Here is a 14,074-nt window from a genome sequence, read left to right on the forward strand (position 1 = left end):
GGGTTAATAAAGGTCTGATCTGAGGTCTGATAGGGGTTAATAAAGTCAGTGAGGAGGGGCGGATGGTGTGGAAATTGACATTTGGCACTAGTATATTATAAATGTAAATTATAAATTGACTACCAACTAAGGGCTTTATTCATTTATAATTTACATTTATAATATACTAGTGCCAAATGCAAAAGGTCGATCCCTAATTCCCACCTGGGACATTGATGGCATATCGCTAGGATATTCAATCAATGTCAAATAGGTGCAGGAACCACCTCTGGGACCCACTCCCCCCAAAGTGAACAGAGCAGCCGCGCATGAGCGCCCACCCTCCATTCACCGCTACGGGAGTTCTACAAATAGTAGAGCGCTGGCGTTCTTCATTCGATATTTATAACCTATTCTCCCATAGCAATAAATCGAGAGTACACTGAGGGTGCACAATGTGCTCTCCTTAAGGGTCCATTCACACGTCCGTTTTTTCTTTCCTGATCTGTTCCGTTTTTTGCGGAACAGATCAGGACCAGATCTGGACCCATTCATTTTCAATGGGTCCTGGAAAAAAAAAAAATCGGACAGCACAATGTGTGCTGTCCGTTTCCGTTGTTCCGTTCCGCATGCTCCGTTTAAATATAAAACATGTCCTATTCTTTTCCGCAAAATTCGGATCCTGGTACAATACAAAGTCAATGGATCCGCAAAAAACGGAAGATATTCGGATGTCATTCCGTATGTCATCCGTTTTTTGCGGAATCCGTTCCTGGAAACACATAACAAATTTTTTTTATTTTTTCAATTTTTTTTCAATGAATTCCAAACAACTTTATTTGATTATTGAAATTTATATATGTTTCCGTTTTTTGCGGATCCGCAAAAAACGGATGACATACAGAAACATTTTCAGGAACAACGGATCCGCAAAAAACGGACCGAAAATCGGGATATAGGAAAATACTGACGTGTGAATGTAGCCTTACTCAGGGGCCCTATTATCTAGCTAGGAGCAAGTCCCAGAGATGGAACCCACATGTATCTGATACTGATGGCATATTCTAGGTATATGCCAACAATGTCGCAGATGGGCCAACACACTTTCAAATACCACGGACCACTGAACCCAACTATATACTTAGCAGTCATATTGCACCACACTTGTCCGAAGAGAAGTGATGCAATGCTATGTAACATCTGACATCACAGGTCGCCATGAAGCTCTTGCCAGGATTAGAACTCTATAACCAAAATTAAATGGTCCTGTGCCAAGTAGAAAAAGTTATCCCATGTCCGCAAGCAACTTAGCGGTGAGGATGTGACTGCTGGGGCCCCCACCAATCCCGAGAACAGGAGCCCTATGTGCCCGGCCTGAGCATATGCCCCACAGATCCATTCATTTTCCATGGGACTGCCGACAATAGACGAGAGATGTTCTCTGCCATTTCCGGCCGTCCTATAGGGAATGAATATAGTGACAGGGAGAAGGCTAAGCCTCCCACTCCATCAGGACAGGAACATGAGACCCCCTTTCCTCAAGATTGGTGCGTGTCCCCTATGCTGCGATGGCTTTTATACTTGGCACAACACCTTTCTTTAAGTACGACATGCATATTAGGTCAACATTAGAAAAAGGATTTAGGTAAAAAAAAAAAAAATAGTTGTGTTCTCTATCATTTCACCCATTAGGGGGTTCAGATGAAGTGTATTTTGTGTTACAGCGATGTGTGAATGGGGGTTTGAAAACCACTTACGCAGAATCATCAAAAATACATCAGGTTACCATCCTCAAAATTCAGTCTATAGTAATAGGAAAAATAAAGCTCAAAAAGTAATTACCTGCAATCTGAACCAATCCAATCGCATTCCTCTGAAGTCAAAAACCTCTCCATCTTCAACTAGAAACAAAAAATAATAATAAATTATACATATTGTATCCAACCCATTCATTGTACATGGACATTGTGATATCGAGAGCACAGGCACATCCAGAGGCTTTCACTTATATTAAGGAATGTATGACACACTGCATTGCAAAAGTATTCACCCCCCTTGACTTTTTTCGTATTGTAGTGCCTTCACAACCTGGAATTAACACAGATTTTTGGAGGATTTGCATTATTTAATTTACAGAACATGCCCACAACTTTGAAGATGTTTTTTTGTTTATTGTGAAGCAAACAACAAATAGGACAAAATAACAGAAAAAGTCAATGTGCATAACTATTCACCCCCTAAAGTCAATACTTTGTAGAGCCACCTCTTGCGGCAATCACAGCTCCAAGCCACTTTGGATAAGTCTCTATGAGCAGTTGCCACATCTTACCACTGGGATTTTTGCCCATTCCTCCTTGTAAAACTGCTTCAGCTCATTCAAGTTGGATGGCTTGTGCTTGTGAATCTTTAAGTCTGACCCCAGATTTTCTATTGGATTGAGATCTGGGCTGTGACTCGGCCATTCCAACACATTTACATGTTTCCCCTTAAACCAGTCAAGGTGTTGCTTTAGCCGTGTGTTCGGGGTCATTGTCCTGCTGGAAGGTGAACCTCCGTCCTAGCCTCAAATCACGCACAGAGTGGGGCAGGTTTTGCTCAAGAACATCCCTGTATTTAGCACCATCCATCTTTCCCTCAACTCTGACCAGTTTCCCAGTCCCCCCAGCATGATGCTGCCACCACCATGTTTCACTGTGGGGATGGTGTTCTTTGGGTGATGTGATGTGCTGGGTTTGCGCCAGACATAGCGTTTTCTTTGATGGTCGAAAAGTTCAAATTTTAGTCTCTCAGACCAGAGCACCTTCCTCCATACATTTTGAGAGTCTCCCACAGGCCTTGACACAAACTCACAACGTGCCTTATTGTTTTTAGCTGAAAGTAATGGCTTTCTTCTGGCCACTCTGCCATATAGCCCAACTCTATGGAGCGTATGGCTTATTGTCGTCCTATGTACAGATACTCCAGTCTCTGCTGTGGAGCTCTGCAGCTCCTCAAGGGTTACCATAGGTCTCTGTGCTGCCTCTCTGATTAATGCCCTCCTTGCCCGGTCCGTGAGTTTTGGTGGGTGGCATTCTCTTGGCAGGTTTGCTGTTGTGCCATGTTCTTTCCATTTGGTTATGATAGATTTGATGGTGCTCCTGGGGATCATCAAAGATTTGGATATTTTTGTATAAACTAACCCTGACTTGTACTTCTCAACAACATTGTCCCTTACTTGTTTGGAGAGTTCCTTGGTCTTCATGGCAGTGTTTGGTTAGTGATGCCTCTTGCTTAGGTGTTACAGTCTCTGTTGCCTTTCAAATATAAGGTGTGTATATGTAATGACAGATCATGTGACACTTAGATTGCACACAGGTGGACATCATTTCACCAATTATGTGACTTCTGAAGGTAATTGGTTGCACCAGAGTTTTTTATGGGCTTCCTAACAAAGGGGGTGAATACATATGCACATGCCAATTTTCTGTTTTCTATTTCTAAACAATAGTTTTATTTATATATTTTTCTCATTTCACTTCACCACCTTAGACTATTGTGTTCTGATCTTTCACATAAAGTTCAGATTAACAAAACATTCAACTTAAGGCTGTAATGTAACAAAATACGAAAAAAGTCAAGAGGGGTGAATACTTTTGCAAGGCACGGTACATGACAATATATATGCAGGTCATGATGGAATGGACATGCTCAGGAAGCAGATCCTCGCCGCTGGCTTTGCTTACATGACTGCAGCGGTGACATGCCCGTATAACCATAAGTGACCACTGCAGCTAATCACTGGTCTCAGTAGTCTTGCGCTGTATACCGCTGACGCCAGTGATTGGCTGCAGTGGTCACATGTGGTATAAGGGCACATCATTGTTGCAGTCAAAAACATGACGTCATGGTGGCAGCATAGGATTGGTGGCAATGAAATTTAAGGGGGTTCGGAATGGTGAGTTTAATTTATTATCATCATATTTAATACCTTTATTGCTTAAAAAACAAAACATTTTGATGTGTTTTCCCCCATGATTAAAAGTGATGGTCCATAACTAGAACGTGCCATTATTGTCTGACTGGTCAGGGGCCCGATTCTGCTTAATCAGCTCTGCGGCTATTTCACGGATCATGACCTTTAGTTCAGCTGATTAGCCTGGTCTCAGAGGTCAGACCCTCCCCAATCATGAAGTGATGGCATATCCAGCGATACACCATGTCATTATCATGTATGACTTCTCTCCCTCCAGATGTCTGTTGTACCCCCCAAGAGCAGCTTTTCTTACTATTCTGCATTGTGGCATTCCTCTGTTATTCCACCCAGGCATCAATTTATTCTTACATTTCTATGAGGAATAAAAGAGAAACAGCGGTTCTAAGAGAAGACGGCGCCGGAGTGCGATTTCATGGGGAATACCATACACTTCATAAAACCGTCCTGATCAGGACTGACGGCTCCTCTCGCAGATGCTGTTATTTGTTCCAATCTACTGACGATCTTACCCTGCTTCACGTTTAGCGACGTCATCGTGTTTACAAAGGAGGACATGATGATCGATTCATCCTCGGGACACACAGAGAGATTCTAGAGCAAAAAGACCACACAAAAGTCAGACTCTGGGAGTGCAGCAAACGCCTGGAGCGCATCTAACCAAAGGAACCATTACTGGGCACCGTGCTTACTATAAGGGGACAAGTCAATGTGCAAGGATTACATGGGGAACACGCCATCTAGTGGCCAAGTGCTGCAAAATGATGGAGCATAGAAAAAAATCTATAATGGTACAGGAATCATAAAACACATTCTTATCAAAACCGACGGCCTAAAGATGCCAAAAAGAACCCACTGATAAAACCTCTGCCTGGTATGAGGAGGAGAATGTGACGCCACAGCGCCCCCTACTGTTCCAGGTCTACAATTAAAGGGGATGTCTCACTTCAGCAAATGGCATTGATCATGTAGAGAAAGTTAATACAAGGCACTTACTAATGTATTGCGATTTTCCCTATTGCCTCCTTTGCTGGCTGGATTCATTTTTCCATCACATTATACACTGCTCATATCCAGGGGTTATGACCACCCTGCAATCCAGCGGCGGCAGTCATGCTTGCACACTATAGGAAAAAGCGCCAGCCCATGCGCACTCACAGTACTTTTCCTATAGTGTTCAGGTACGACCACCGCTGCTGGATTACAGGGTGGTCATAACCACTGGATATGAACAGTGTATAGTGTGATGGAAAAATGAATCCAGCCAGCAAAGGAGGCAATATGGAAGTGAAGTGAGACAACCCCTTTGACCTATATTTTAGGGGCACATTTACCAAAAATGACATTTAATTACAGTGCATGAGGCTCCGTGTCCAAGAGCTCTAGATGAAAATCAATCACTTGGTTGCCATTTGCCTGATAAGTCTAAAAATGAAAATCCAACCAAAATATCCTACAACCATGTCAGTCGTAACTTGGAGCCTTGCTCAAAATAACGCATGTAGATTGAGGAACAAGGTAAAGCTACTGGACTGTCTGGAAAAGCGAGCTTTCGGAAATCAATCCCATGCATATCATTTTTCTAATGTGGATATTTAAAAGGTTTTGCAAGAAGTGCCAGGGGGGGTTTGATAAATATGAAGATCAGCATTAACAGGATTCTTTATAATGTGATTATACCAGGAGCCAGGTAAGTATATTTAGTGTGGGGGCCCGGCCTATGGGGGGGGCTTTTTTATGTTTTGCATATTGGGTTCATGTGCAGAATTGTGTCTCCACCGTTACAGACTACATGTAAACCTTGTGCGCTCAGGTTCTGTAGTCCTACTCCGTCCATCTCTTTCTTTTAAATAACATACATCAGGTACAAAAGGGAGAGAACCTGAACGAGCAGACATCACAGGGTTTGCGTGTAGTATGTTAAAGGGGTTGTCTGGGTTCAGGGGTGAACATATCCCCTTCTTCTCCCACTCTGCCCCTCTGACATAACCATCGGGGCATTTCATTGCTTTTTTTGTTTATATTTTTACACTGCTAGGTGGTGGCTTCCGCCAAGCAGTGTTCCTGATGGACGGGCTTTAGCGCTGCCCTAGCCATTTTACAGGCTGGGGCAGCGCTAAAGCCTGCCCTTTAGTGCTGGTGATGTCACCAGGCTAACCGGATCTCGAGAAAAAAAACTTTTTCCTACACGATTCAGCGCAGGGCAAAAAATGCTCCAATGCTCATGTCAGAGGGGCCGAGTGGGGGAAGAACAGGTTAGCTCCGAATCCGGACAAACCCTTTAATATGGAGACGCAGTTCTGTGCAGGAGCTTCACATTTTATATTTGATTTATTAGAGCAAGAAATTAAATAGAAATAAAAACTGGAGCCAATGGCTTTTGTAAATATACAAATTTTTGTTTACGTTTCCCAATTTTCGGTTTCCTCAACTAGAAGTGGGTTTTTATTATGCATAAAACAGCAGCGGCTTCTAATAGAAAGATGGTCTCTTACCTGTACCAGTTCATTCAGGACCACTGCATCGAAGCCGGACAGGTACTGCACATAATATCTCTGCATCACTGGCCCATATTTCCTGACATGTGCTCGCAGTTCTTCCATATAAAATATGAGTTCAGCTATGTGCCTGCCGACGAGATACAACGCGTCACGTTAACCCGTATTGATCAATCACTGACTTACAGTTCATAAACGATTATATGATGTACATTTCATTTCCTAAAGGGGGTTTGCTAGATAAGTCATCAGTAGTGTTGAGCGAACTTGTGTTTTAAGTTCGGCGTCTAAAGTTCGGGTTATCGAAGAATCGCGTTATGGATTCCGCTACCACGGACCATAACTGAATTTAGAATCCAATCTCAACACTAGTCATCAGTATATAATCAATGGGAGTCTGACACCCGGGACCCTGACCAAGCTGCTTTTTCAGAAGACACCGTCACTGGCAGTAGCGCTGCTGCCTCCTCGATATGACGTCACGGTCATTGGAGCTGCAATACCAAGCACATCCACTATACCAGTGTTTCCCAACCAGTGTGCCTCCAGCTGTAGCAAAACTACAACTCCCAGCATGCCTGGACAGCATTTGTTTTGCAACAGCTGGAGGCACACTGGTTGGGAAACACTGCACTATACAATGTACGGTGCTGTGCTTGGTGAGCCGAGACAAGGCCGAGGAGCTACTGCGCCTTCGGGTGTCAGACCCCACTAATCAGATATTGATGACTTATCCAGAGGATGGGTTCAGAAAGTAAAAAAAAAAACAAAAAAAAACTTGAAAACCCATTTAATAAAACACCAGCTGCTCACTACTATTTAGTGACCACAGACTAAAGTAATCTACGTGTAACCCTTGAAGCACGCACGGATCAGCCATAACATTAAACCACCCGCCTAATCGAAAACCCATGTCATCAAAACAGCTGTGAGCCATCAAGACATTGAGCCCACAAGACCTCTGAAGGTGTCCTGTGGTATCTGACTCCAAGACGGCAGCAGCAGATCCTGTAAGAGGCGAGGTGGGACCTCCATGGATCAGATTTATTTTTCTAGCACATCCCACAGATGGTCCATCGGATGGAGAGTTAGAAAATATGGAGGTCAGGCTAAGACCTTGAAATCTTTGTCATGTTCCTCAAACCATTCCTGAACAATTCTTGTAGTGGTCATTGCCCTTAGGGAATACTGCTGCCATAAAAGGTATATACTTGGCCTGTACAATGTTAAGGTAGGTGGTACATGTCAAAGTAACATCCAAAGGAATACCGGGAATGACTTGCTAATATTTCCTACCCCTGTGACATGTTCTGATCAATGTTATTGACTTCAGTAAATTTAATCTTATGGCTGATTGGTATACACATCTTGTCACACTGTAAGGGTATACTACATGACCAGGCAGCGGTAGGCACATGCGGATTACTGTGAATTGCTGGGCTGCACCTATATTTGCAGTTTAAACCATGGTAAGTACAGATGCAATTAGTGGTAATCTGCATGGAGTTAAAGTGGACCGCCTGCACCCTGTTCGGGCACTCCGATTTTTCGTGAAGACACTTTCCCACCAGTCATCAAAAGCTTATAGATTGGAATGGGGTTCTGACCACTGGGACCCCCACTGATTTCTAGAACAAAGGGGTAGAGGCTCTAGGACAGGGATCAGCAACCTCCAGCAGCTTCAAAACTACAACTCCCTTCATGCAAACATGCGCGGCTGTTCTTCTAACTCCCGCAGATGTGAAAGAAGCATTCTGGGAGTTGTAGTTTCTGAACAGCTGCAGTGTCGGAGGCTGCTGGATCCTTGCTCTAGGTAAATCACTGCTGCTCCACTGGCTTCAGGGTACAATCACATAAAAGTGAAAAAAAAAGGTCCATTAATAACGGCAAGAGAGTGCATATTAAAGCACGTTTTTTCAAAATGTCGTTCTGATAAAATAAAACACCCCGACCCCGCCCCCCCCCTTGAATTTTATGGTGGCTGTTGGTTCATGAAAACAGAGAAAATAGGACATGTATATATTTTTTTTCACGGCCCGTTCAAAACAGACATGTGAATAAACTGCCCGGACAGCAATGGTTCTGAAAAGAACTGTGTGACGGGCGTTTTTCATTGTGGTGTAAATATTCATACCTACCATGTGCCAACCCCTCCATTATTTTATTGTGACTGTATAGGTCCATCCTGGTCAGACCCCACCAATCACACATTGAGGACATATGTGGAAATTACAAATATTTATCTGGTTGGTAAACTCTTATGGAGACCCTTGTCTCTAGGGTAACAGACTACAAACAGACTCTCTGTGGTCTGATCCTGCACTTAAACGGGAACCTGTCACCGGGATTTTGTGTATAGAGCTGAGGACATGGGTTGCTAGATGGCCGCAATACCCAGTCCCCATAGCTCTGTGTGCTTTTATTGTGTAAAAAAAAAGATTTGATACATATGCAAATTAACCTGAGAGGAGTCCTGTCTCTGACTCACGTACAGGACTCATCTCAGGTTAATTTGCATATGTATCAAATCAGGTTTTTTTACACAATAAAAGCACACAGAGCTATGGGGACTGGGTATTGCGGCCATCTAGCAACCCATGTCCTCAGCTCTATACACAAAATCCCAGTGACAGGTTCCCTTTAAATCACCATCCATCTACCATTACCTCTTGCTAACCATGGATGTACTAAAGAGCCATTTTCAGTTCAGACCAGGAACTGTGAAGCAAGAAAAGCCGTCCTTACTATCGCTCCCCACCCCGCCATCTTATATTATGTCTGATATTTTTCTTTCCATATGGAAAAGTCTTCTTCATCGGTAATGAAGCCATCTCACTTTTCTTTCAAGCAGTTAAACTGAGATTGATTTCTCCCACATTAACTTTCCTCACCAGTCTTCAACCAACAAATATCCATTACCGATTATTACGTATGCAGCCACACGAGCAACGGAGAACACAAAAGTGACTCACTTATCCATAAAATCGTCTGCCACCTTCTTTGGAATGTTATCTGCATGCCGGAGCAGCCAAATGATTTCATCTCGAGCAAATGACAAAGCCATGAACACAAAGAGAGCCTTTAGAAAAAGAGAGAGAAAACACATTGAGTTTGAATGGAGGAAATTGGAACATGGTCATGACCGGAGCAGAAGTGTCATGTTCAGAAGGGATCCAACAGGTACAGAATTAGTTTTCTACATTTACAAAATGCTTTATGTCTAAATGAAAACTGGGAAAATGCACATAATTTACAATTAAAGGGTGTGGGGAAGGGGGGGGGGGGGGGGGGGGTTGGCATAGTGTACCAGATGACTGTATTAAAATGGCTTGTGTTGCGGCTGCAATTATTAAAGGGGTTTTCCAAGTATTTTATTTTTATTTTTTTACTGATGACCTCAGTATCCGATTAGCTGTGTAAGGCGGCACCGGCGCTCGCCTTCTCCAGCTTTTCCTAGACTGTCTGACGTCACATTCGTCGGTCACATGGCCTAGGTGCAGTGAATGGGGCGGAAGTGAAAGTGAAGTGAAGTGAATGGGGCTGAGCTGTGTTACCAAGCACAGCCGCTATACAGTGTACGGCGATGTGCTTAGTGAGCTGAGAGAAGGCCACTGCCCTACTGCAAGCACCAGTGCCTTCTTAAACAGCTGATCAGTAGGGGTCCCAGGTGTCGGACCCCCCACCCATCAGAACCTGATGACCTATCCAGTGGATAGGTCATCAGTATAAAACACTTGGATAACCCCTTTAATAAGGCAACAAGTTCCAAATGTACTCGTAGGACACAAGCCTAATGACTGCTGGAGACCACTCTCCAATGGTCTCCAGATCACTGCTCTGTGAGACACTGGCCAAATGAGTGCATGCCCTTAGTTTCTCTGCACGGACTGAAAAATGGAGGTGTGAACTGCACCAGTCTTCTATGGATCAGAGTGCTGCCTGTGTGCGGCCATCAGGCCATAAGCCAATGGTGCCATGACAAACTAGGGCTGTGATGGCTAACCTCCGGCACTCCAGCTGTGGTAAAACTACGACTCCCAAGATGTACACTTGCTTAGCTGTTCCCAGAACTCCATAGAAATGGAGCATGCTGGGAGTCGTAGTTTCCCCATAGCTGGAGTGCCGGAGGCAAGCCACCACTAAAACTAGTGTTTTCCAGTTAAGACGTTACTTCATTGGAAGCTATAGAGCAGGCATCCTCAAACTGCGGCCCGCCAGCTGTTGCAAAACTACAACTCCCAGCATGCACGAACAGCCTACAGGTATCAGCCTACAGCAGGGCATTATGGGAGTTGTAGTTATACAACGGCTGGAGAGCCGCAGTTTGAGGATGCCTGCTATAGAGTATACAAGTTTGTTACACGTACCTTTGGCCCCAGTAATCCAGGCTGGTCAGAAAGGACTGTGGCCAGCTCCTTCAGCGCAGACCTTAAGAATTTGCGCCTTTCCCTGTGCGTGGCTCCACTAAATAAAAAGCAAAGAATCACACATGTATAAAAGCTCACCATGTACAGCGATCCATCTCACACTGGCCACACAGAGGGGACAACTGTGTTTGGTCTACAGGGGCGCAAGTTGCATATTTTATGAACTTGTATACATAATGCACCCAACATTTGCCTATTTAAAGAGGTTCTCCAGTTCACGATGCCGATAACCTCTCCTCACCAATATCAGATTGGCGGGGGTCCGACTCCTGGCACCCCCATTGATCTGCTGTATGAAGGGGCCGTGCTGCTCGAGTGATTGCTGCAGCGTCTAGCAGCACACCATGTACACTGTAGTGGCGTGCAGTGTAATTGCACTTCCTCTCCCATTCAAGTGAACAGGAGAAACAGCTGTAATTACACTGCACTGCCGCTACCACATAGACAGCGAGCAGGTAAAGAGTACCCAGTGCTTGCAGCTGGTCCATGGGGGGGGGGGGGGGGGGGGGTGCCAGATCACCAACAATCTGATATTGATGACCTGAGGATAGGCTGTGAATATCATGAAACCAGACAACCCCTTTAATAAACACATTTCTTCTTGTACTGACAATACGAACTTCATTACTGTAACACACGAGCTTGGAAAATGACTTTCTCCCTATAACATGGGACTGATGCAGCTGGGAGGTAAGCACTGGAAGCAAATCACCATAGAATTGCTTTCCAATGGCTCGGACCAAATGATGAAACAAATATGTGCGAATCCAATCAGCGCCAAGTAGCCTGAAAAAAAAGCCTATCCCACCCAAATAATCAGAGAGGTTAACATTTCTAGAACGCTGCCATCCGTACCATCATAGGAGTAGCCTAGGGAAGAACGCCAGAACCCCTTTAAATTATTGCCCCAATTTTTCCTCCTTTGTTCCTTAGCAACAGACTAAATGAACACCGCGTTAGACGGACTGAAATCTACGGAAAAGCAGCGCTCCCATAATAACCAACACTTACGCATGTGAGATTGCCGCCTCCTTGCATTCGCGGATGTCGTTAATTCTCTTATTGTAACTGAGATGGGGGAAAAAAAATAAAAAATGTTAATAGAATTCCTAAAAACTCCTTACAAAAATAAAAACTCCCCATAATGGACATTATTAAGACATTGCACAGCGAGGGTGCATCTGACCATTTTTGCCGTCCATTCAGAGCGCTGTCCAAGTGGAGTTCAGTCAAACAGATCTTGCCCTATGCTTTGCTGCCCAAGCACAGCTCGGGATAATCAGTAGTTGGGTGAATCTGTGGTCCAATGTGGCCAAACTTATTCATATGAGGAGTCAAAGTGAATGTGTCACCAGAAAGTGATCTATTGTTTAAATCAGGCTTATATTTTATACATGTAGTTTTCAAATTTCTGGTGATTTAAAAAAAAAATAATAATAATCCTAAAATCCTGCACTTTTCACATTGGCCACTAGGTCTTAAGTCTATGTGAAGACTTCCTGTTCTTTGACGGCAGCCAGGAATATTTTTTTAGGCATGCTCTGTGACTTGTACAGAAGTTAGGGGGGTAGATAAGCTGTGATATCACCTGTGAATGGTGGATCCTGTAATATCTATACAGAGGTGATATCTGTCATTGTAATCCTACATGTCATAAGGCAATGGCTACTGAAAAGTTACCAGCGCAGAAAAGGAAATCTCAACATATTATTAGGCCTAAAGGCCAGTGTGAAAACGGCACAATTTTTGGTATGGAAAATGAAAGGGAATGGGTCATCAGAAAATGACCTATTGTTTAAATCACGTTTTTATGTTAAACAGATTTTTTTTGATTCATTTAAATTTTCACACTGACCACTAGGCCTAAAATACGTTAAGACTTTTGAGACTAACCATATAGGATATAGAATGGACAAGAGTGGACTCTATTGTCTTCTATGGGAGATTTTTCTAGGCATGCTCTGTGACCTGTGCAGAGGTCAGGAGGGAGCAGATAAGCTGTGATATCACTTAGGGCTCTTTTGGACCAGCGTGACCTATGAGAGAATTACGCTCCGTGTGCGAGCGCGATTCCCTGTTATGGGCACATGTAGTTTTGCAGGAGCGCAGGGCATTATAACGTGATGAGCTCCTGGACATGCCTGTCTGAACGAGCCCTTACTGTGCTGTACATGCATTGTTTGCTCCTGTGAGATGCTCTGGTGGTTTCACTATAGGGAGGGTGGCCACTGTTAAGTATTACAAGCAAGTATTGGAGCTACAAGGAGGCAATTTTCGCAGTCCAATGTTAAAAGCCAGCAGCAGAACAACATGGCGACCTAACATCAAGCTCTACCGGTCTCCGATCTGAGGTCTACTGGTAGATCATGGACACTTTGGCCACCATTGACCTAGTTTACTGTAACAATACACAGGATAATTGCGATATCTGTGCTTCCGGTGAAAGCCAAAATCTCAAAAACAGACCGTGACGTACCCTCTGATATTGACGAAAAGATCTTCTGCCGCCTTATGAATATGAAAGACTTCATCTCTGTAGAGGGACAGACAAGAACTGCTCTGCAGGGCCAGCTTCCACAGGTTCAGGGATGTGGCATCTGTATTTAGTATTCCATGGCACAGGATGAATCCAACTGGGAAGGAACAGAAAAACACACACAACACGTATTACGGTTCTCACAGCGACATTCATTTACTCTCTCATGACTGGGTGTTCTGGGCCTTCAAAAATATGTCACCTTTCGGTATTCTGTATGGTGAGGGTGAATATTTTTTTCTTCTTTAGTCCTTTTGTAGTGGACACACAGATCTTATTACTTTTTAAAATTGATCATCAAATAACCTTGTGGGTATTCTACAAGGAAAAATACCGACACCGGCCTTACTAACCCTTATACCTGGCGGTGGATCCGGTAAAGTTAGGTAGAGGTGCCTCTGCATAATTTCCGCGGATCCACCTCCGCTTCTAAATGCAATACAGCTAATCTAGCCGTCTTACATTTACACCAGTTTCTACGCTTAAAACAGGCGTAGAAAATGGTAAATAAGACGGGCCAGGTATTAAACCGCGTTTGAGTAACACAATGTATAAGACTGCACCATTTTCAGGAACAAGGGATCAAATGAAAGCTCATTCCCGATAATTGGTCCGTATAATAGAGCAGCTGAAGCCCAATTATCGCCAGCACATTACCCTGTGT

General features: G+C 43.8%; 1 protein-coding gene across 2 annotated transcripts in view; it reads right to left on the reverse strand.

The window, feature by feature from the left end:
* NCKAP1 (NCK associated protein 1) overlaps positions 1 to 14,074 on the reverse strand; it is a 121,079-nt gene that overhangs the window by 45,937 nt on the left and 61,068 nt on the right. For both annotated transcript variants that reach the window (XM_044302973.1, XM_044302972.1), the window contains exons 9-15: positions 13,351 to 13,507; positions 11,886 to 11,942; positions 10,815 to 10,911; positions 9,420 to 9,526; positions 6,445 to 6,577; positions 4,462 to 4,543; positions 1,822 to 1,880 (exon numbers count right to left, since the gene is read on the reverse strand). In XM_044302973.1, coding sequence (XP_044158908.1) covers positions 1,822 to 1,880; positions 4,462 to 4,543; positions 6,445 to 6,577; positions 9,420 to 9,526; positions 10,815 to 10,911; positions 11,886 to 11,942; positions 13,351 to 13,507 — 692 coding nt within the window. The remainder of the gene's footprint in view (positions 1 to 1,821; positions 1,881 to 4,461; positions 4,544 to 6,444; positions 6,578 to 9,419; positions 9,527 to 10,814; positions 10,912 to 11,885; positions 11,943 to 13,350; positions 13,508 to 14,074) is intronic.

Source organism: Bufo gargarizans, chromosome 8 (genome assembly GCF_014858855.1).
Source record: "Bufo gargarizans isolate SCDJY-AF-19 chromosome 8, ASM1485885v1, whole genome shotgun sequence".
NCBI classification, from domain to species: Eukaryota; Metazoa; Chordata; class Amphibia; order Anura; family Bufonidae; genus Bufo; species Bufo gargarizans.